This window comes from Cebus imitator, unplaced genomic scaffold, assembly GCF_001604975.1.
Source record: "Cebus imitator isolate Cc_AM_T3 unplaced genomic scaffold, Cebus_imitator-1.0 Scaffold216, whole genome shotgun sequence".
Lineage (NCBI taxonomy): Eukaryota > Metazoa > Chordata > Mammalia > Primates > Cebidae > Cebus > Cebus imitator.
Window position 1 is genome coordinate 1,052,041 of NW_016107531.1, and position 23,134 is coordinate 1,075,174.

The 23,134-nt window shown below is 46.1% G+C and overlaps 1 protein-coding gene across 2 annotated transcripts in view; it reads right to left on the bottom strand.

Moving 5' to 3' along the window:
• The window catches only part of STXBP1 (syntaxin binding protein 1), an 89,845-nt gene that overhangs the window by 11,375 nt on the left and 55,336 nt on the right, over positions 1 to 23,134 (bottom strand). For both annotated transcript variants that reach the window (XM_017549072.2, XM_017549073.2), the window contains exons 4-17: positions 22,633 to 22,709; positions 21,370 to 21,448; positions 19,480 to 19,583; positions 17,364 to 17,512; positions 15,531 to 15,615; positions 14,627 to 14,757; positions 13,052 to 13,159; positions 11,384 to 11,444; positions 9,302 to 9,367; positions 8,158 to 8,238; positions 4,883 to 5,021; positions 4,070 to 4,179; positions 2,387 to 2,488; positions 627 to 712 (exon numbers count right to left, since the gene is read on the bottom strand). In XM_017549072.2, the coding sequence (XP_017404561.1) occupies positions 627 to 712; positions 2,387 to 2,488; positions 4,070 to 4,179; positions 4,883 to 5,021; positions 8,158 to 8,238; positions 9,302 to 9,367; positions 11,384 to 11,444; positions 13,052 to 13,159; positions 14,627 to 14,757; positions 15,531 to 15,615; positions 17,364 to 17,512; positions 19,480 to 19,583; positions 21,370 to 21,448; positions 22,633 to 22,709 (1,378 nt within the window). The remainder of the gene's footprint in view (positions 1 to 626; positions 713 to 2,386; positions 2,489 to 4,069; positions 4,180 to 4,882; positions 5,022 to 8,157; positions 8,239 to 9,301; positions 9,368 to 11,383; positions 11,445 to 13,051; positions 13,160 to 14,626; positions 14,758 to 15,530; positions 15,616 to 17,363; positions 17,513 to 19,479; positions 19,584 to 21,369; positions 21,449 to 22,632; positions 22,710 to 23,134) is intronic.

Genomic DNA, 23,134 nt, shown 5'->3' on the forward strand with positions numbered 1-23,134 from the left:
CATATCTTTTGTTTTGTTTTGAGATGGAGCCTCACTCTGTCACCCAGGGTGGAGTGCAGTGGTGCAATCTTGGCTCACTGCAACCTCCGCCTCCCGGATTCAAGCAATTTTCCTGCCTCAGCCTCCTGAGTAGCTGGGACTACAGGCACAAGCCACCATGCCCAGTTAATATTTTTATAGAGACAGGGTTTCACTATGTTGTCCAGGCTGGTCTCGAATGTCTAATCTCAAGTGATTCACCCGCCTTGGTCTCCCAAAGTGCTGGGATTACAGGCATGAAATACCGCACCTAGCCCATGCAGATGTATCTGGGGACAGATAATTCCAGGCAGAGGGAAAAGTGCAGTGGTATTGAGGCAGACATGAGCCTGACTATTCCAGGAAGTACAAGGATTTGGCTGATGCAGAGTGAGGGAGAGAGGTGTAAGGGATGAATCAGAGAGGAACAGGACGCCGGAGGGGGAAGGGCCATGGGGCCACTCTGTGGACCTGGCCCAGCTGCAGCTGTGGGAAGCAGCGGCAAGAGGGTTCTGGTGGATCACACAGATGCAAAGTGGGACTGCTGTGGAGCTGACATCCAACCAGAGCTGGCCCACACCTGTCCTTGCTCAAGGATTTTCGCCTACCTGACGGCAGTGGTACTGAAGGAGGCAGAGGAACGGGTAGAGATATAAGGGTAGTGCTTGGTGTCAAGTTTGTCCTCAATAGTGTCCTGGAAGGAAAAGAGACAGATATTAGCTTGCCATCTGTCTAAAAAGTGCTGACAGGAACCAAGGCCACATGATGTGTAGAACATGGCACTTGGCAAAACCACGGCCAGGTTTGCAACAACCAGAGCTCCCTTCCCTGTGGCCACAGGTGCCTAGCACAGGGCTCAGTTTCACCAGATGCTTTGTAACTGGCTGCTATACTGAGATAGTCTGCTTTTTGAAAGAAGTTTTTCTTGCCTCTCTTCCAGTTTATTTACTTTCACGTGTACACACACACACATGCAGCTTATGTGAGGCTTTTATCAATGATGCATTCTGTCCAATAAATTCCTGATACTTGCCATCAGCCTTGTAGAAACCAGGCATAAGCAGTGTTTCTCCTGCTCAAAGGAGCCTTACCCCCTCCGTTTTTCAAGTGTTTAATTATCTGGTGGGTGGATTCTCACCATCTACCTCCTGCTGCCTAGAAATCCACACTCCTCCTTGCAGCTCCCACATGAAGCCTATACATGTCTCTTTAAGGGATCAGAGAGGAGGGGGAGAAAAAGGGAGCAGAAAACAAAGGAGGGAATGAGACAGAGGGGTTGGCTTTATCCCAACATGCAAAGAGATATAATTGGTTTCTAGATGCTTCATGTTAACCCATCCTTTTAGTTTGTAGATTTTAAAATGGAAGCTGACGTATTCTATATATTTAAAATACATTTATATTAATGTACAATTCAGTAGGAACACCTGGGCTGCCAGGAATTAACTAAGGGGTCCTGAGAAAAACCTCTTCATTCTCTAGACCTCAGTTTTGTTCACTGATCAAGTTGGAAGTTGGACAGATGATCTCCAGGTCCATCCCCAAAGATCGTGCAGGATTCTATGCAGCATCTCTTCCTGCTACAAGGAGAGAAGGGAGTGACTCCACAGGGCTACTGTGGTGCCCACCACCCAATATACCTTCCAGCCAACAACTACAAAAACACTTGCTGCACTAGAGGCTCTAGACGGATGACACAGCAGCTGAGGGGACAGGACCAACATACTAAAAGACAACTTGAGGCACCTAGCAGCACATGTGCATTAAGGAGTCCAGGGGCAGCCTCTGTGTGCTCGGTGGGCAGATAGGTGGGGCAGTGGATGGAAATGGTGAGACCCAAGAGGGGCTTTGATGGAAAGCAGGATCTGGGAAGGGAGTAGGGGGGCGGTGAGAACGTGCCAGGAAAGGGGCTGGTTTGGGCAGAAGAGAAGAGCCCAATTTGCTGGTTTGTGGAGGCTCAGGGTGAGAGCAGCAGGAGGAGGGCAGGGCAAGGCAGGCAGGGCCGCACTGGGGAGGTGTGCTGTACCACTGCACCTGTGTGGAGATGTGACATCACTCATCTGACCTTTGAGAGGCACTTGGGCCCCTCTGGATGCGGCACCCTAGAGGGATCTCTATTATAGGAGCTGAGTCCTCCAAAATATAATGACAAATAGATCTGGGGCTGTGCTTCTCAGTCTCTCAGCTCTTCATAAACCCCCAGGGCAAGGCACGCCACGAGGGCCAAAGGAGGCCTGGATGCAAATCCTCAAGTGGAGGTAGCACCCGTGAAGTCAGCACCACCTTGCAGAAGATGAAGCTGGAAGCATCCAGGCTGACAAGTCAGGGCCCTGGGCCTGGTTCTTCCTCCCCGCACCCCAGCGCTGACCTCCATGATGTCCTTGATAATCGGGGTCCACCGCGAAAGCTGGTATGTCTGCTCGCTGATGCGTTCTTTCCGCTCCGGCTTGCTCCGGCGACGCAGTGTGGACTGTGTGCACACACACACCAGGTTAGAACCCAAGTCAGGGCCACTTGGGCCCTAGGTGATCTCTGCTACTCTCTGGAGATTCTCTGAAAGACCCCAGAGGCAGCACTGGCAAAGAGTAATGGAGGGGATGGTTTTCCTTGGAATAGCCCAAAATGTGCCCTTTTGGGAACCTGGAGCAAACTTGTTCTTTAAAGTCACAAAAAGGCTGGGTGTGGTGGTTCACACCTATAATCCCAGCACTTTGGGAGGCTGAGGTTGGGGGATCACCTGAGGTCAGGAGTTCGAGACCAGACTGGCCAACATGGCGAAACTCCATCTCTACTAAAAATATAAAAATTAGCTGGGAAGAGTGGCAAGCGCCTATAATCCCAGCTACTTGGGAGGCTGAGGCAGGAGAATCACTTGAACTTGGGAGGCGGAGGTTGCAGTAAACTGAGATTGCACCACTGCATTCCAGGCTGGGCAACAGAGTGAGACTCCATCTCAAAGAAAAAAGCCAGGTATGGTGGCTCATGCCTATCATCCCAGCACTTTGGGAGGCTGAGTGGGCAGATCACGATGTCAGAAGATCAAGACCATCCTGGCCAACATGGTAAAACCCTGTCTCTATTAAAACACAAAAAAGTAGCTGGGCGTGGTGGCGCACGCCTATAGTCTCAGCTACTAGGGACACTGAAGCAGAAGAATTGCTTGAACCTGGGAGGCAGAGGTTGCAGTGAGCTGAGATTACGCCACTGCACTCCAGCCTGGCGACAGAGTGAGACTCTGTCTCAAAAAAGAAAAAAAGGCATAAAAAATGGCATACATAGGTCAAGTACATAAGTGCCATTAAAAAAAGAAAACTCCAGGCAGCAGCACAGTTGCACTGAATGAATGCACCATCTCCATTCTCATTTTGATTCCTCTTGTGAACAAGAGTTTAAAAACACCAAACTGCTAGTTACAGGGCTATGGTCTGGTGGCACCGGAACAGTTATGTCTGTAAGATTCTAGAGGGAGAGTATTTGCAACCCTAGCTTTGTTAGTGCTATGCCTATAGAAGACAAGCACACAGTGGGGCTGGGACGTGCGAGGCTTATGGCAAAGTGCTCTGCAAGGGTCCTGGAAGCCCCACCCCACCTTTTCCAGAGCACATCACATGGTCCAGGCCTCCTAGACAACCTGCCCTGACTTGGCTCTGAACCAACCCAGTGCAAAAGACTCAAAGGTAGCCAAACTGCTAGCTCTAAGTGTCATATTTTCATCTTCACAGGGGGCGCTGAGGCTAAGTTGTCCAAAGGTGAGGCCAGACAGGCCCTGAGACATGACAGATAAAACAGTGGGGACCCCTGTTATGGTTTGGTTCCAAGACAGCTCAGCTTTCACAACTGTGCATGACTCACTGCTGTTCAGGTCTAGGTTCTTGGTTTTGCATCTCTAGTTTATACATAGCTTTACACCTTTATCCCTCTGATTCCGTGTCTCTCTCTCTCTCTTGACGTACGTGTGTATCAGAAGATGCCATACGTCAGTCAGAGCAGAAGCAGACAGATCTGCCAGCTCCCCTCCTTCCTCCCCCCGGAACCTGAGCTGGCCCCTTACGTCAGTGACAATGGGCACGCCGAGGTGAGCCATGTTGGTGATGATCTCACTGTCCTCCGGGGGGATCTGGGCATGCTGGATCAGTTTGTTCAGGTTTTCCTCTGTGATGCCTGAGGACACAAGATACTGATCACCACACCCAGCCCCCATGTACCCAATGGCACCAGCCAGATGGTGGCCCTTCTCCCCTCAGGTTAGTGGACATCGCTCCTCTACCTCATCAGCTTCACTGTAAGTGAGGACAACCTGAGCTTCCCGATTCTCCTTGAGCTACTCTGCCTGAGTGAGGACCATCAGCAGCTGCCCCTCATGGTCTGTTTCCCTCTGCCCCTCCCTCCAATTCTCAGCAATCCCTGCCCACCCCTGCCCTGAATCAAAGACAAATTGGACGAGAGTCTTATTATCTGTCTTTTGGACAATGGACACTCCTGGGCAACTGTGACTGAACTGGGTGAAAGTCAGTTCTTTAAGTGCAGAGGTTACCAATGTGATGCAAGTTAAAAATACCTGATGGGCATAGCGCTGGTAAACTGGCCACAAGGCCAAGCAGCTTTCCCTCTTTCCCCAGCCCCGTCCTCTTTCATCTAATCCATACCATTTATTAACTCTATAATGACGGGGGACATTCAGCCTCTAGCTGCAATGATCTGACTACACTGCATTTCCCCAAACAAAAAGGGCCTCTAGGATCTTCTTTTCCTTCCCCAGTCCATGTCTTTTAAATGACTTCTCTGCTTCGTTTCCTCTCTCTCTCAGTTGTCTTAGTTTCCCCAAGACAGGGCCTGTGCCTTCCGCTAGGTCCCATAGCCCTACCATTCTTCAAAAAGATGTAGAGAAGGATGATGCGGATTTTGTCGTAAGTGCTGACATTGGCATCCAGCAGAATGGGGACGATGGCTCGCATGGGGTCCTTGATCTTCTCCCCCTCGGCATCTGTGCCCATGGCCAGGTCCTATGGAAAACATACCTCGTTGGCCCCATTTCTCTGGTGACAGCCTTAGGAAATTCAGGATCCACAGATGTCCACAACTGCCGGCTTAGCTGGGGAAGGTCTTAAACAGGTGGTTCTATTCTCATAATGCACTACAGTTAGCACAAGTGTGATGGACACTGTTTCCCACAGCATCAGTGAGAGTGGATGAAAGCCCTGAGTGGCACTGCCAAACAGAAACCACAGTGATTTGCCATCATGTTTTAAAGTAGGCTGTTCACTGTAGGTAAGTGACAGTGTATTTGTGCCAACTTCTCAGATAAAGACTCAATCCTGGCTGGAGCTGGTGGCTCACGCCTGTAATCTCAGCACTTTGGAAGGCTGAGGTGGGAGGATCTCTTGAGCCCAGGAGTTTTGAGACCAGCCTGGGTGACACAGCAGAGACCTCGTCTCTACCAAAAATAAAAAAATTAGCCAGGCATGGTGGCATATGCCTGTAGTTCCAGACACTCAGGAGGCTGAGGCAGGAAGATTGCTTGAGCCCAGGAGTTCAAGGCTGCAGTGAGGTGATTGCACCACTGCACTCTAACCTGGGTGACAGAGCAAGACCTTGGCTCATTTAAAAAAAAAAAAAAAAAGCCAGGCGTAGTGGCTCATGCCTATAATCCCAGCACTTTGGGAGGCCGAGGTGGATCACCTGAGGTCAGGAGTTTGGGACCAGCCTGACCACCATGGAAAAAACCCATCTCTACTAAAAATACAAAATTAACCAGGCACGGTGGTATATGCCTGTAATCCCAGCTACTCGGGAGGCTGAGACAAAAGAATCCCTTGAACCCAGGAGGCAGAGGTTGCGGTGAGCTGAGATTGTGCCACTGCATTCCAGCCTGGGCAATGGGAGTGCAACTTCCATCTCAAAAAAAAAAAAAAAAAAAAAAACAAAAAAAACACTAAATCTTGGTAGGCCCTCTGGAGGTACAAGGCCCTATGAGGGATCAAGGCATAAAAGGAAGCACTTGCCTCCCATGAAAAGCACCAGGAATTTAGGATGCCTCTGTGTGGCTAGATTCCTTCCACTCTGCTTCCCTTCACATTGAAGCACTTGCTTTTTGAGTTTGAACTGCTCCAGGGTTTTAGCCTGTTTTTAATCTTTCTACCATGTTTCATGGGTAAGGAAGGGAAAAAAAATCACCCCCAAACCAGCAAATCCAAACCCCAGGAGATGAAGGGGAAGACAAGGGCTCAAAAAGAACTAGAAATGAAAAAGAGTGAAGTGAACATAAGCTCCAGGCCCCACTTCATGATGCAAGCGAGACTGAGATCCAGAGAGAGCAGTACGCTGGTCTCAGCCAACCAGGACTCACAGCTGCAGCTACCTTTGTGGCTTTTAGGAGGTTGCCTGAAGGCTCTCTTTTTTTTCTCAAGATCTCAAGAGTCCACACAAATTATGATCTCAAGTTCATAATCTCTCTCTAGTCTATGTCCCAGGAAGGCAGGACACCTCTCACCGGCCCCTTCACCTTTCAGTTCTACCACCAAGCCTCAACAGACATTTGACTGACAGGACCGGATTTTCATACTGTAAGGCCAATTAAATGCAACTAGTCCAACAATACTTTTGATCACTTCTGAAAATTTGTAAACTTCTGAAATTTAATCCTGAACTGCATTTTTAACTGATTTAGGTATGACCTATTTTCTGGATGGTCAGGTTGTTTTAGAGAGGACACCTTGTGTTTGCTTATAATCCCCTGTAAAACTGATGGATTTCAGCAGGGCTGCTTCCCCTTATGAAATATCCAATGATACAGGACAGGGCTTACAATCCTAAACTGAGCCTGTCACATCAAGCCAGAGGATTGAAATCTTAGCTTCACACTGAGATCCTGAATTGTTTTTTTCTATGAAAGGAGACCAAGCTGAGGATTCAGAAATTTTTTTTGTCTCACTCTGTTGCCCAGACTGGAGTGCAGTGGCACGATCTCACCTAACTACAACTGCCGCCTCTCAGTTTCAAGCGATTCTCCCGCCACAGCCTCCCAAGTAGCTGGGAATACAGGCACCAGGCCGGCTAATTTTTTTTGTATTTTTAGTAGAGATGGAGTTTCACCATGTTAGCTAGGATAGTCTCGATCTTCTGACCACCCGCCTCAGCCTCTCAAAGTGTTAGGATTACAGGTGTGAGCCACTGCACCCAACCTCTTTTTTTTTTTTTTTTGAGATAGAGTCTCTCACTGTTGCCCAGGCTAGAGTGCAGTGGTGCAATATCAGCTCACTGCAACCTCTGCCTCCCTAGTTCAAGCAATTCTCCTGCCTCAGCCTCCAGAGTAGCAGGGATTACAGGTGCCCGCCGCCATATCTAGCTAATTTTTTAGTAGAGACAGGGTTTTGCTATGTCAGCCAGGCTGGTCTTGAACTCTTGACCTGGTGATCCACCCACCTTGGCCTCCCAAAGTGCTGGGATTACAGGCATGAGCCACCGTGCCCGGCCAGCTTCAGAATCTTTTAACATCCTCTCTTCCCTTGGAGATTGAACGATAGTTTTATAATGTTGCAACATTTGAAGAATTAGGATGAATCTAAGCCAGGATTAGTGACTCCACAAGATAACCTTGAAAAATGTCAGCACTGATTTCCCTTTTGCAGATGAAAAAAATGAAACATACAGAAACAGGTACATCAAATAATCATTGACATAGACAGAACTCAAATCCCAAATTCTCAATTTACAATCCTAATTGTGAGCAGTGATGCTTTGGGCACATTTCTGACTGCTGCTGCTCTACCCTCTGTCAGCCTCGAGGTCTCCAAAGCTGGTCTGGCCATGGCAGGAGAATACATTCAAAATATAAAATTCTGCCAGCCCTGTCAATGTAGTGCTCAGAACCCCACACATCTTTCTTCAGTCATTCCAGGGAAAACAGAGCCTTTCAAAATAGGCATGCAAAATCCAAATGGCACAGCATTCCAGACCAATCTAGTCCCTACCATAGACAGTGGAACCGCACTGGCTCCAGAGTTGACACAGCATGATCTAGCAGGCCTTCCCATCTCTATTTCCTATGATTCTGCAGGATGTTCAAGGTCAGATGTTAAAATTCTGCTGAGTAAATGGGCCTGGCAAAAACTTGCCGTGGCAGAAGGAGGAGAGTCCTACCTGCTCCACTCGGCAGAGTTTGTCTACAGTCCCTTGGTAATGCTTCATACAGTCCTCGGCAAGGTGCAGATGGGTGGAGTACTAGGAAAAAGCACAACAGTTTGTGACCAAGGGACTCATCACTGATGCATGCAACAGATAAGCACCTACTATATATAACACAACATTGGGCACCAAGGAGTCTCTAGCCTCAGAAAGGAGGTAAAACGTGTACACAAGTGGGTACACAAAAATCACAAAGTAGAAAGTGTTACATGTCAAAAGAGAGGGACAAACCACATTCTAAAAGAGTGAAGAAGAAGGAAAAATCTTTTATGAGGGTACGTGGCACGATGTTCTTTTTTTTTTGAGATGGGGTCTCGCTCTGTTGCTCACGCTGGAGAACAGTGGTGTAATCTCGGCTTACTGCAACCTTTGCCTCCCGGGTTCAAGTGATTCTCCTGTCTCAGCCTCCCAAATAGCTGGGATTACAGGTGCGTACTACCACGCTCAGCTAATTTTTAGTAGAGACGGGGTTTCACCACGTTGACCAGGCTGGTCTTAAATTCCCAACCTCAGGCCTAGGTGATTCACCTGCCTTGGCCTCCCAAAGTGCTGGGATCACAGGCGTGAGCCACCGCACCTGGCCAATGAAGGTTTTATTAGTACAATGCAACCACAAATTCTTTGATACTCCTCCTTTTAGGAGGCAGAGCTTCATTCCCTCCTTAACTGTACGCTGGATTTAGTAGCTTGCTCCTAATAAACAATGTGGAGGAAGTGATGAGGTATGGATCCAAGATCAGGATATAAAAGGTATTGTGACTTCCTCCTAGTACTCTCTCTCTCACATGGCTCACTCTGGGGAAAGCCAGTGGGGGAAGGAAGCTCAAGCAGCCCTGTGGAGAGGCCCATGTGGTGGGGAACTGAGACCTCCTGCCAACAGCAGGGGAATAGGAAGGACAAAGAGAAAGATAAAGAGGAGAAAAGAAAGTGACAGGAAATAGATGCCTATCCCAGCCTTTCATATCTTTTCTAATAAAAATTGAAGATGCCTAAAAATCTACGAATTTCCATGAATCAATTAGAGTAGTAAGGCTTTGAGAAGTCTTTTTGCAGCTGTTTGTACTCAATGATTCAAACAGATTATTTGGGGCTGCCATACTTTGCTGAGCTCTTTCTGGTACTGAGGCATCTTCTTCAGCATCTGGGACAGGTCCCGCATGGTGGTCTGTAAGGGAAAGAAAAGCACATGGTGTCACTCTAATGGCCCTGATCTTAGGAGGCTTTGCAAGGCTGCTGGGCATAGGACAGGACAGCTGCCCACACTAGGCTTCCCAAATGTATGCTCTGTAACCCTCAAAATGAATCTGTGAAACACAGATTGTGTGTGTTTAGATTTCCAGGGCTCTGGCTCAAATATTTTTTTTTGATCCAAATATAACTGTCTTACAGGTTGGGAACTGAACTCTGAAGTCTAGCAGTTACATTTCATTCTATGCTTATTGGATTAGAAAGCTGTTGAGAGAATAATTCTTGCTGATGAGGAAAAATCCTTCTATCCACTGCTTTTATTCATCCTCAGCCCAAGCAGCCTTAGTATCAAGTTTGCACTTCCTCCTGGCAGAAAGACTGTGGCTGTGTGGACAGGAGGAACACAGGGAGGTCAGAGAGGGTGGGAATCTGTATCTGATGGTTAAGATGGGTCTGTGTGCTTCCTGTGTGAGCCATCTAATCCCATCCATTTAATCACAGCTACTTGGGAGGCTGAGGCATATGAGAATTGCTTAAATTTATTGAATTACTACAATATGCCAGGCACTATTAGGTGTTAGAGATTCAAGGACAAAAGAAAAAAAACAGAATTTCTGATTCACACAGAGCTTAGCATCCGGAAAAGAAGCAAGACAAAGCACTGTAGAGATCAGGCCCCTTCAAGGGGACTTACCAGGTAGTGTGGGTACATGTGGTGTAGGTATCTGCCTAGTCTAAGTAGAGGCCGGGAAGGGTTTCCATGAGGAAATGATGCCTGAGCCAAAGAACCTGGCCAGGCCCAAGGCAAGAGGACCCTGGCATGCCTGGAGCAAGAAGGCATGGCAAGAAGGACAGGGGCAGAGATGAGACCAGAGAGAGGCCTGTAGGGCTGAGGATCTGAGCTTTAGAAGGGGTGTGTGTGTGTGGTGCCAATGGGAGTTATTCTAAGGGGAATGAGAAGTTCCTAAATATTTTAAGCAAGGGAATAATACAACCAGAGTTACATTTTGGTCATTCTACTTCCCTTGACTAACAAAGATATGCCACCTCTGACAAACAGGCAGGATATGGAGAGGCCCAGGTAAGGTAGGTTATAAATTCTAATTTCAACACAAGGTAAAAAAAGGTCTCACAGTTCGTTCTTCTGGCTTAAAATGAATCATGATCCAAAACAGTAAATATTAATCCTTAGAGTAATAAAGAGCAGCTCTCTGTAAACATCAAAATGTAGTGGCTCTAGGTCTGTACATTTTTTGTTTTTTTTTTAAGACAGAGCCTCACTCTGTCATCCAGTCTGGAGTGCAATGGTGTGATCTTGGCGCACTGCAACCTACACCTCCTGGGTTCAAGTGATTCTCCTGCCTCAGCCACCTGAGTAGCTGGGAATATAGGTGCCCACCCCCACGCCTGGCTAATTTTTTGTATTTTTAGTAGAGATGGGGTTTCACCATGTTGGCCAGGCTGGTCTCAAACTCCTGACCTCAGATGATCCACCTGCCTCAGCCTCCCAGGGTACTGGAATTACAGGCGTGTGACACCACACCTGGCCTGGATCTGTATCTTAAATCTAAAAATGGCCAGGCATGGTGGCTCAAACCTGTAACCCTAGCACTTTAGGAGGCTGAGGCAGGCGGATGGCTTGAGGTCAGGAGTTTGAGACCAGCCTGGCCAACATGGTGAAACCCCGTCTCTACTAAAAATACAAAAAATTAGCCAGGCGTTGTGGTGGGCACCTGTAATCCCAGCTATTTGGGAGGCTGAGGCAGGAGAATCACTTGAACCCAGGAGGCGGAGGTTACAGTGAGCCAAGATCACACCACTACACTCCAGCCTGGGGGAAAAAAAAAGTAAAAATAAGGCAAAATGATGTAAACAAATAGAGGGATATGACCATGCTAACCCACTAGTCCTATTCGGAGGAGGTAGCTTCCCTGCTCTTAGAGAGAAAGCAGGGACTAATTTACTGAACATTTGAGCACTGGCATGGGTTTACCTTCTCTCCAGTATTCATTCTCTTGCTAGAAGAAAAATCTTTCAGAGACCGGGTGACTTCCCTGGAAAACAAAAGGAGGCAGCTAAGTTTCACAGCAGCACCATGGGCCCTACTATGGATGCTATAGGAGTCATGCAATATTTTTTCTTTTCAGGAGTATGTGGTGCGTTTTCCTGCCAGTAAGGTATGCATTTAAAGTTATTTCTGGCCAGGCATGGTGGCTCACACCTGTAATCCCAGCACTTTGAGACCAAGGTGGGTGGATCACTTCAGACCAAGGCGGGTCGATCACCAAGGCGGGTGGTCAAGAGTTCAAGACCAGCCTGGTCAACATGGTGAAACCTCGTCTCTAATAAAAATGCAAAAATTAGCTGGACGTGGTGGTGCACTTCTGTAATCATAGCTACTTGGGAGGCTGAGGCATGAGAATTGCTTAAACCTGGGAGGCAGAGGTGGCAGTGAGCTGAGATTGCGCCACTGTGCTCCAACTTGGGCAACGGAGTGAGATTCAGTCTCAAAAAAAAAAAAGAAAATATTAGGATATCTACTTAGGTTTATTTTACCTAATTCTTTTCAAATTTATGTTGGAATATAAATAGTGAAACATAATTCATGTTTAAAAAATATACAAACATATAAACATGTGGTAAATACACATATAAGTCCAATAAAGCATATTTTAAATTCATAAATACATTTAATTTACTGAAATGTGAGGTTTTTTTTTTTTTGAGACAGTTTTGCTCTGTTGGCCAGGCTGGAGTGCAATGGCATGATCTTGGCTCACTGCAACCTCCGCCTCCCGGGTTCAAGTGATTCTCCTGCTTCAGCCTCCCGAGTAGCTGGGACAATAGGTGCACACCACCATGGTCAGCTAATTTTTGTATTTTTAGTAGAGACGGGATTTTACCATGTTGGCCAGGCTGGTCTCAAATTCCTGACCTCAGGTGATCCACCTACCTCAGCCTCCCAAAGTGCTGGGATTATAGGTGTGAGCCACCATGCCAGGCCATGGGTTAATAACTTTTTAAGTTGAGTGATCGAAAACGTTTAGAGACCTCTTCTCTAAACAACAGAACTATCCAAGGCTGTATTATTTTCTCATTCCTCCTTGGGAATTTCCTCAGTATATCACCAACTCAATGTAGCAGACTGTGTCTTTCTGAAAAAGCAGAATCATTATCTATAGTTTAAAGGTCTTACAACAATGTTTAAATATTAGAAACATTCTGAAACATTTTCAAAGCTGGGTACAGTTTAGTAGGGAGACATCAGCTATTGCTCAGGACAGGTAAAACAGGGAGGGTTGCATACCAGCTATAAAAAAGAAAGTCCAATTGTATACTGTGGTGTTTGGGTCTTTCAATGGAATGAACTAGCTTTAAATTTTTAATGTTTGTAAAGCATTTTTCTGAGAGAGCTATATATGTTTTTCCAAGAATCTGAAAAGCAGCCCAATACAGAATTGATTTTCTACTTCATGAAGTTGGAGTGGCTCAAGCTCAGAGAACAGAAGGGATTTATCATTATGGGTTAGCACGCTGGTGACTCTGCCAAGGAAATGAATTCACACAGTGATGAACCCCCTCGAGGTGCCCAGAGTGAGCGCATCATCAACAGCAGCTGGGGAGAGGCACCTTGCTGGAGAAGGGGGCAAGGGGCTCTTACTGGGACACCTCAGCGATGTGCTTGTGGCGCAGTGCTATCCACAGGTCGTCGTCCTCGTCTAGGAGCACCTCCTTCACCCGTGCCTCCCCAATGCCGCTCGTCTCATACCTACAATGGAGACAGGACTCAGGTGGAGCTCATTGTCTCCACAACATTCATCGAACCCCTTCAGTTTACAGCAGCAGCAGCTCACTGCCCTCAGCTGCCAGATGTTCACAAGTGCCGTCACAGCAAGTCCGGACCATTGGACATGTCAGCCAGGCCTGCTGTGGCAGCACTGACCCAGGCTGCAATTCCTTGGGAAGGAGAGACTCAAAGTCAACCAACTTCAAATTCTGTCTTAAAATCTTCTGGGTCAGCTGATACAAGCTCCACATGAGCCGCCTGGTTCAGGGCATGAAGTCAGGTCACACGTGAGTTTAGTTATTTATAGGGGAAAGGCAAAGATCATATCTGTCCCTCTGGAAAGGCACTGCGATGTCATCCTCAATATGTGTGGTACCTAAATAGCTTCCAGCAGCTGCCTGCAATGGGCCCTCGGCACTCGATCACATGGGAAATCATGAACAGCTGGAGGAAGCACAAATTATAGCTACCAAAAGGGAGAACTGAGACTCATATTTTTAGAATCTTCATTTTGAAACCACTATCTTTATGATTGATGCTATTAAAATAAATGCCATGAGAACAATGTCTGTTCTTACACAGTCTGATTCTCATACAGTCTAGTTCCATAAAAAGAAAAACTGGTTTTTAGAAAGTAAGTTTCTGATGATTGTTACCAAGAAAAATGTATTTTATAAATGAAGAAAACAGCTCCTCTGTAAGGAAAGTTCGGTATGAAACTTCTGTTGATGTATTTCATCATCATCATATTTCATGATCTATAAACAAGAAGTTTCAACTCTGCCTCCAGAGAGGCAGAACCAATAAAACAGAAAAAAAATTTCAACTCTGAATGAGATTAACACATAAACACAAAAATCAACATATTGACATATCCACGTAGGTTATGAGCTGAGGTGATATAAGCTGGGAACCAAAGACCTGAAGTGCTTGTCCTCCCCAAAAAGGGGACAAGTCATGAGTTCATGCCTAGAAGTGCCATGTGGATTTGGGGAACTTGCAGAAGAACTTACAGGCTAATCTGCAAGGCTGTATCAATGAACCACTTTTCCCAGGGCTAAAAACTCTTTCTCGGCTGGGCACAGGGGCTCACGCCTGTGATTCCAGCACTTTGGGAGCCAAGGTGGGCAGATCACGAGGTCAGGAGTTCGAGAACAGCCTGGCCAGCACGGTGAAACCCCATCTCTACCAAAAAATACAAAATATTAGCTGGGCATGGTGGTGCGTGCCTCTAATCCCAGCTACTTGAGACCGAGGCAGGAGAACTGCTTGAACCCAGGAGGCAGAGGTAGCAGTGAGCCAAGATTGCACCACTGCACTCCAGCCTGGGCAACAGAGTAAGACTTTGTCTCAAAAAAAAAAAAAAAAAAAAACCACTCTTTTTCTAGACATATTTTTGGTTCATGTGCAGAGCCACATGCACTCCAGGGTCTGTAACACTATACTCACTTGTATACATCATTTTCGATAGGCAGCAGATCATAACTCATAGCCTGAAAAGTCAATTCATGGAGCACGGGGGAGCTGGGGTCAAAGCCTCGATCCAGGATCAGGAGCTGGGAACGTGCCTTGTCTGGGCCCTGGGGGAAAACAGTGAGATGCTTCACAAGCCACCCAGCCAACCCCAGCTTCTCCACCTAGCAAACCCCTCTTATAAAGGAGGGCAGCAGGAAGTGAACTCTGAGGTGCAAACCTACTAACGCAGCACAGAAGTCTACCACTAGACAAGATCACTAAAAATACCCTGCAAGACTCCAGTATTTCTATTTCATAACAAGAACACTTACAGACAGATATGAAATGCTAGGAGCCGAAGTGAGTTTCTGTAGGAGAGTGCTGCCCAAGTTCAACTACAAATGTGGCAACCACCCTCCAGTGTGCCTGGGACTGAGCGGATTCCCAGGACATGGGACTTTCAGTTTTAAAATCAAAGTGGTGAGGGAACAGCTCTGCATCTTGATTGTAAGATGGTTCATGAATATAACCATGTGATAAAACTGCAAAGGACTGTACACACAGAGCACATGTAAAAACCAGTGAATGCTGAATGAGCTCTGAAGAGCACGTCAGTGTCGATTTTCTGGTTTGCTATTGTGCTTCTGGGGGTTTCCCAGGCCATTTGGAGCTGCAGCTGGGAAAGCCCTGGCAAACAGAACAAGTTGGTCACCCTGGCCACACTGAATACATGTAGATCACCCTGCCCCAGGGGCTTCAGGCATTTCATTGGAGGTCAGTCCCCAGGAAACGCAGCACTGACATATGCTCTGTGGCAACAAAACCAAGCTGTCTCTGGGATTGTCACACAAACACTGTGGTCCTTGGTGAGATAACCACGTGTCCAAGCCAGACTTACCTCCCCCATTGTTGGGTCATCAGCTTTATAGGCATCGAGCTTGTCCTGGATTAGCTGAGCCAGCAGGGCATTGTCCTTGTATTCCCTGACAAAGGAGGAGTGACAGAGCATGAACCACCCAGCACCCATGATGGTGCTGACTGCCCCGGGAAAGGAAGCCAAGAAGTACAGGGAGGGCTAGGGGAGATGTGAGCATTGTCTGTATTTGTGTTTTTACAGTGAGAGTACATTTAGAAAGGAAAAGCAAAATAAACACTGAGCACCTGGATCATAAATAAGTGGTTGTGATTTTCTTATTGCTTTTTTCCAAAATGATCTAAGTGGAGACGGACGTTATCTTTCGAAGCAGCTTCAGATAAACCACCGCACTTCTGTTGGGGAACCTGACTAGTCAGTCAACCTTTTGCCATGATCAGGCCCTCAACCTGACTCCCATGATTCTCACTTCCCTTCAGTTCACATTCCCTTTGGTCTTGTTTTGTTTTGTTTGTTGGAGAGTGACATTTCAGCTGGCATGGCTGAAACAATGTGAGAACCTTTGAACCTTTCCCAATGGCTGGGTCTGACAGCACTCCCTGTGTAGGGGGGAGACCCCATAAGTGCTGAGGCAGGAGCCAAAAGCCTCAGCCTGTTTCCATATAGATAATAAAGAGGAAAGTAACTAGAAATATAACCATAGTAGTTATTAGTTATTCATAGGTGATCTTAATTCTTTTACTAATGCCACTCAGGTCAGAAGTGTGAACCTGGGGCGACTTTGTGAAGTGAATGACTCTAAGGCAAGATGCTTTAAGCCCTCTGTCACACCCCCATAAGGGCTGCTGGAAGGCCCTTTGTTTCTCCTGCAGTGGCCTCCTATTTAGCCACCCTGTCTGGTTTTTCCTTGCCCTGACTCCTGCTCATACTCCAGCCTTCACTCTCCCACAGCACTGTGGTCATGCCCCTGTCCAAATCCCCCATAGGTTTCCAGTGATAACCACCAAAGGATGTAATACCAAACCTGGCATCTGAGACCTCCAGAATTGGCCTTGTCCCACCCCACTCACTGCCCAACACATACTGTGCTGGACTACCCATCTTCCCCAAACGTGCCCCACATTTTCCCAACTCCAAGTTTTTGCTTATACCAAATGCAAAAGTCAACTGTCCACACAAAATGCCGGCCCCTCTCTCCTCATCAGCCTAACATCACCTGTGATTTGCAGATGGGCTTCACCCTTGGCTCAAAGGGCCCTCTCCCTACTGGGGATGCCCCGAGCACTTGGTCTGTCCTGACTTGAAGGGTGGAACCTGCAGATGAGCATCTCTCATGAACACACATGTTGGAAGGCACGGACCACCCATCCTCCCTGATCACAAGCCAGGTCTCCAGCTTCAGGTGCCCCCAGCACTCAGCACAGAGCAAGCAAGTAAGGAATGCTTGGCTTTATAAAATCTGAGGAACATGTCCTTTGGAAAATTATTTTCTTTGGATTTTATCTTACTCTGAAACATCTTTTGTAAATATAGTAATTGTTTTTAAAGATTAGAAAAAGATTAAAAACTGTAGGCAACCTGAGGTACAGTTACATGGGGGTTCACATTTTAGTTGTTCAATAGTTGATTTGATTATATATCTTTTATGCTTTTTTTTCTGCATGTATTATTATATTTCACTATTACATTTAGAAGATATAACGATTGGAAGAATAATTTTAAGTGAGAGAAGCTCAAATCCTGATCTTCTTGAGATAACTGTCAGAGGAACCTTAGGGCCAGAGGAGGAGTCTGAGCCAGCTCCTCACTTGGGGGACACACAGGATGCCACTCCAGCAGACTGATGCACTGCCTTACCCCCGATACCGCACAGCCGGGTACTCCTTCAGGGTGGCACACAGGGTTGCAATCTGCTCTGCCAGGCGCTCCAGTATAGGATTCTTCATCTGAGCCTTGTGGGGACTGTAGAAGCTTTGGAAAGAGTCAGCAGAGTCCAAGGAATAGACCTGGGGAGGAGAAAAAGTGTTAATATATAGTGAGAACGATCAGAGTATTCTCCAACTCTGGCAGTGTAGAAGAAACAGGGTTTCTTTTACAAATATGTGCTGGGTGCCTACCATGTGCCAATGTGATAAACACTTGGGGACTATTAGTGACCAAAACATCCCTGTCTGCAAGGAGTTTGCAATCTAGCAGGAGAAAGCAGACAATAAACATAATGAAAAGCAAATTGTGTGGTACTGAGAAACTGATAAGTATATGAGAAAATATCAGAGCAGGGGAGAATGCCCAGGAGAGCTGGACAGGGAGGACACCAGGACTTGCTAAGAGGATGACATCCGAGAATGGCTTGAAGACGGGATGTTTATCACCAGCAGGGGACTTCCACATGGAGGGAACAGGTAGCGCCAGGGACCTCAGGCAGGCGTGTGCCTAGGGTTCCTGGAGAACAGTGACGAGGCCAGGAGGAGAGCAGAAGAAGGGGTTAGTGTGAGACTACACTGGCCATTGTAAGCTTTGTTCCAATAAATAAGAGACAAGCCAGATACTGTGCTGTGACTGTGGGCAAATAAAGGAGCTATTTATGGATTTAATAATACCTTATCCTCAGTAGCATGTTGTAAGTATTTATCTTTTCTTTTTTTTTTTTTCTGGAGTGTTCTAGAAGTTGAGATTCTCTCTTAAACAACTGAGTCTTCCAGTTATCAATATTATTTCAAATTCTCATTTATATAAACTACCTGAATCTTAAAAAATGGTATTTAAGGCCGGGCGCAGTGGCTCATGCCTGTAATCCCAGCACTTAGGGAGGCCAAGGCCGGTGAATCACAAGGTCAGGAGCCAGCCTAGCCAACATGGTGAAACCCGTCTCTACTAAAAATACAAAAAAATTAGCCAGGCATGGTGGCATGCACTTGTAATCCCAGCTACTGGGGAGGCTGAGGCAGAAGAATTGCCTGAACCCAGGCGGCGAAGGTTGCAGTGAGCCGAGATCGCACCACTGCACTCCATCCAGCCTGGGTGACAGAGCGAGACTCCATCTCAGAAAACAGAAAAAGGTATTTAAAAAAGAGTTTATTACTTTCTTAAAATTTCTGAAATATAATATTGTTGAATATGCTAAAGCTGGATTTTGTTCTATCCAGGTAAAGACGGAATACACAGAAAAAAAAAAAATTCCTTCCCTCAAGCAGGAGACAGGCTTTAGGCCAAGTGAGAAGGGAGCCTGTTTTAAAATGTTCACACTATAACTTTTCCATCTCTCCTTCTCTAAGAATAGGTCACTGGTGTCTTGAAGCTGATCTGTAAAGATCTAATATGCCACAATCATATTTTAGCTCCATAAAATGCATCAAAATCCTGTTGTTTTTGTTTCCTTGTTTGCTAAGAGAAGACATTTTAACATGCTCTTAAAGTACCAAGACAAATTGTGTCTGTTCTCTCACAATCAGCTTCACCTTTATTTATTTAATAACTTTTGTTTCTTTCCAAGGGAGAGCTTTATGGCCCTTGCATTTGGCACTTGAAGTGTTAATGACTAATGACGAAGGCTGCCATCTGCTCTTGCAGCACATGACAAGCTGAGGTTATCTCCACGTAAAGACAGTCTCCTTCGCAGCAGATGGGATGCTTCTGCTCCCCTCCCTCGCTCTCCTTCCAAGCTCGTTTCTGATTGGCTACTCTGTGGTTATTCAAGGAGTCAGCCCACAGGAGTAAGCACTGAGAGCATGGATGAAATGCACACAAAGAAAGGCACAATGGCTGATGCAAAGTCAGAAACTGGAGAGTACCACAAGGGCAGGGGGCAGGCCGTATGGAATACTATTTCCATTCAGTAAACATCCAATTATAACCTGTCGTTTGGCAATTCAGAGGATAGTACCTTCCCTCCCCCACTCTTTGGTAGGTCCTGACCCACCCTCTCAGAATAAGAGAAGATGCAGATTTCCTATGCACCCCTGCTCAGGCTCACCTGGGATTCATACGGGAGAAATGCAATATTGATTTCCGTCAGAGTTTTGATGACTTTGGCTGCTCGAGATTTTACCAGTTCATTAAACAGGGCATCTGGACAAGCTGTAAGCATGACAAAAGACAGTTGGCTTTCCTGTCCATTTGCTGGTTCATTTAACAGCTGCACATGTACAGTGGGTTCTTCTTCATTTTATTAGAATTGTTTTTTTTCTTTGACATGGAATCTCGCTCTGTCGCCCAGCCTGGAGTGCAACGGGGGGATCTCGGCTCACTGTAACCTCCGCCTCCTAGGTTCAAGGAATTCTCCTGCCTCAGCCTCCCCTGCCATCAAGCCCAGCTAATTTTTGTATTTTTGTAGAGACAGGGTTTTACCATGTTGGCCAGGCTGGTCTTGAACTCCTGACCTCAGGTGATCCACCCGCCTCAGCCTCCCCAAGTGCTGGGATTACAGTCTTGAGACACTGTGCCCGGCCCATTTTATTACGATTTTTAAAAGAAAACTAGGAAATTCACTCCATCCTAAAATATTCAGTACTTCTAGGGCAAGCTTTTCCAACCCACAACCCAGGACAGCTTTGAATGCAACCCAACACAAATTTATAAACCTTCTTAAAACATTATGAGATTTTAAGGCTGGGCATAGTGGCTCATGCCTGTAATCCCAGCACTCTGGGAGGCCGAGATGGGCGGATCATGAGGTCAGGAGATTGAGACCATCCTGGCCAACATGGTGAAACCTTGTCTCTAAATAAATAAATAAATAAATAAAATTAAAATTTAAAAAAATTATGAGTTTTTTTGTGATTTTTTTTCAGCTCATCAGCTATCATTAGTGATGATGTGTGGACCAAGACAGTTCTTCCAATGTGTCCCAGGGAAGCCAAAATATTGGACACCTCTGCTCTAGGGTATAAAAGGAATGTGAAACCACCTGCATGGCCTTCAATAGATAATAGAAAAACAAATGGCCATACAGATTGAGATACTGAAAGCTAATCAAAGCTATTTTCTAATACCAAGAAAAGGAAGGAAAAAACAAGGCTGGGTGCAGTGGCTCATGCCTGTAATCCCAACACTTTTGGAGGCTGAGGCGGAAAGATTGCTTGAGGCCAAGAGTTCGAGGAAGGAATAAAAAACAGAAGAGATTAAGAAGGGGCAATGACAAGGCCTTTAGTATAAATAAATACCACACATCTAATATGTTAAGGATTAATGAAATAAGAAAGAAAAGTGAAATCACTAGAAATGTGATGCAGGCATTTCCCCCAGAACTTTGAGCTCAGCAGCACAGAAGTCCCCCTTGATGGGGAAACCATGATTTCTAGGAAATCTCTTGGGCCAAACAAATGGCCTTAGGGTTCCCAGAAATGTGTTACCAGATTCTTATTACTAATGCTATCTGTCTGCTCATTGTCATGCATATTCAAACACTGTAAACTTATTCTTCTGCTATATCCTTTCCACTTTCTCAGTAGTGAGTGCTGTGGGAGTTTATTCCTAGAGAGAAGAACTCTGGGTGAATTCTTACTGTTTTATACTCTCTAGCTATCCAGGTCAATTCCTCTCTCACTGCTTTTCTGCTAGGATCTGAGCATAAAATCCCCACAATATAAGAAAATTAATTCCAGGGTAATGACGCAGGTTCTTTCTAATACAAAGTGCTATTTTTCAGCAGGAAGGACTGCATAATCTAGTGGGTTTTTATTTGTGTGCACTTATTTTTGTCTGTTATGTAATCTATCTTCTGAAGAGAAACTAGCAGATCGAGATAAGCATGGTAACAACCCATTCCTTCCCTATTGACCTGCCTTAGTTTTGGCTCAGCCCAGCTGTTCAGAAATGCTAACCTGCCTGATGGGGGCTGGGGACAGCTCTCAGTTGTACTCACAGTCAGTGAAGAAGACGTGTGCAGCCCGGTATTTAGCAGTCGGCGGGTCCTTAAAGTCACTGATGAGAGAGTGGACAGACTGTGGACAGGGGGAACAAAGAGGGACCTGAATCCAATTCTAGAGCCAAATGGGACCTGTATCTAAACTGAGTTAAATTCAGTGGCTTCAAGCCACTTGTGCAAAATAGCAGGCGATTTGTGATGCATAATTGTGACACTCACGTTTGGCCACAACCAAGTCCTGAGGACTTGAAATTAGGATTATTTCAGAGTTTAGATGAATAAAGGCCTTCTTGGCTCATTCCAGAATGACAGTATCAGTTCTTTGGAGCCACCATAATTAGTTGCTAGGAAGACACCCACAAAAAAGGAAACCCTCCAGGAGATTCATACTAATGACCTTTTGGCAATGTAGCTGCATCTTTAGAAACTCATATGTAAGCCAGTTTTCAAAGTGAAAAGAAAATGTGAAAATTGGAGGAAGTTTATATAGACTAAGACACCTAAGGCTAGTGTGGTAGCTCACGCCTGTAATCCCAACACTTTGGGAGGCCAAGGCGGGTGGATCACTTGAGCTCAGGAGTTTGATACTAGTCTGGGCAACAAAGCAAGACCCCGGTCTCTACCAAAAATTAGCTGGGCATGGTGGCGTGTGCCTGTAGTCTCAGCTATTTGGGAAGCTGAGGTGGGAGGATCACTTAAGCCTCAGAGGTTGGGGCTGTAGTGAACTGTGATCACACCACTGCACTCTAGCCTGGGTGATGGAGTGAGATCTATCTCAAAAATATGTCCCCTGCCCTCAACAACAACAACAAAATATCCATCTAAGACAAATATCACCCAGAAGCAAGGAAGTGGGTGGACTTTGTTTGGATGGTGACTTGAAGTAACCTCTAAAAATTATAAGACAGGTAAATCTGAACAGTAAAATGAAAGCATAAAATACCAAAGTCTGGAGGTGGACTGCTAATTAGACAGAGTGGATCCTACCTGAAAAGGGAGCACAAGGGGGAAAACTAGAATGATCCAGGGCCACAGAACACAGGCTGTGGTTTTCTGCATAGCTACTGTGTTTAAGAACACTTGATACATTCTTCACTTCTCGCTGCATAAACAGCACCCCCTGCCCTGCCCCATTGTGGACTGCATGCTTAAACAGAGCAGTGTGTTAAATGCATGCTTAACCTAGAAATGTCAGTGTGCCACATAAATCCCAAGCCAGTCCATCTAACCTTAGCCAGAGTTCTCTGGTGGAAGGTTTACCTTCTCAGATGGAGTGATGAGATACACAGCCTCCAGGCTGGGGAGCGGCTCTCTGCGCTTGTTGATATCTTCCACAACTAGACAACGAAACAAACCATAGTGTGTAAGAAGACATGATGGGTGACCATAAAACTAGAAGCAATATAGAGAGGCCACCTTCAGACTGTTGCAGATAAATATCTACAGTGGGGAGGAAACAATCATTCACCCATTCCTTAAGGTTACCACATTCCATGGGAGTGAATTCCATGGTCTCAACATGCCCAAGATGTTAGGAAATCTGAAATCTGGGCCGGGCACGGTGACTCACGCCTGTAATCCCAGCACTTTGGGAGGCTGAGGCGGGCAAATCACTTGAGGTCAGGAGTTCAAGACCAGCCTGGCCAACATGGTGAAATGCCATCTCTACTAAAAAAGTACAAAAATTAGCCAGGAGTGGTGGAATGTCCCTGTAATTCCAGCTACTCAGGAGGGTGAGGTGGGAGAATCACTTGAACCTAGG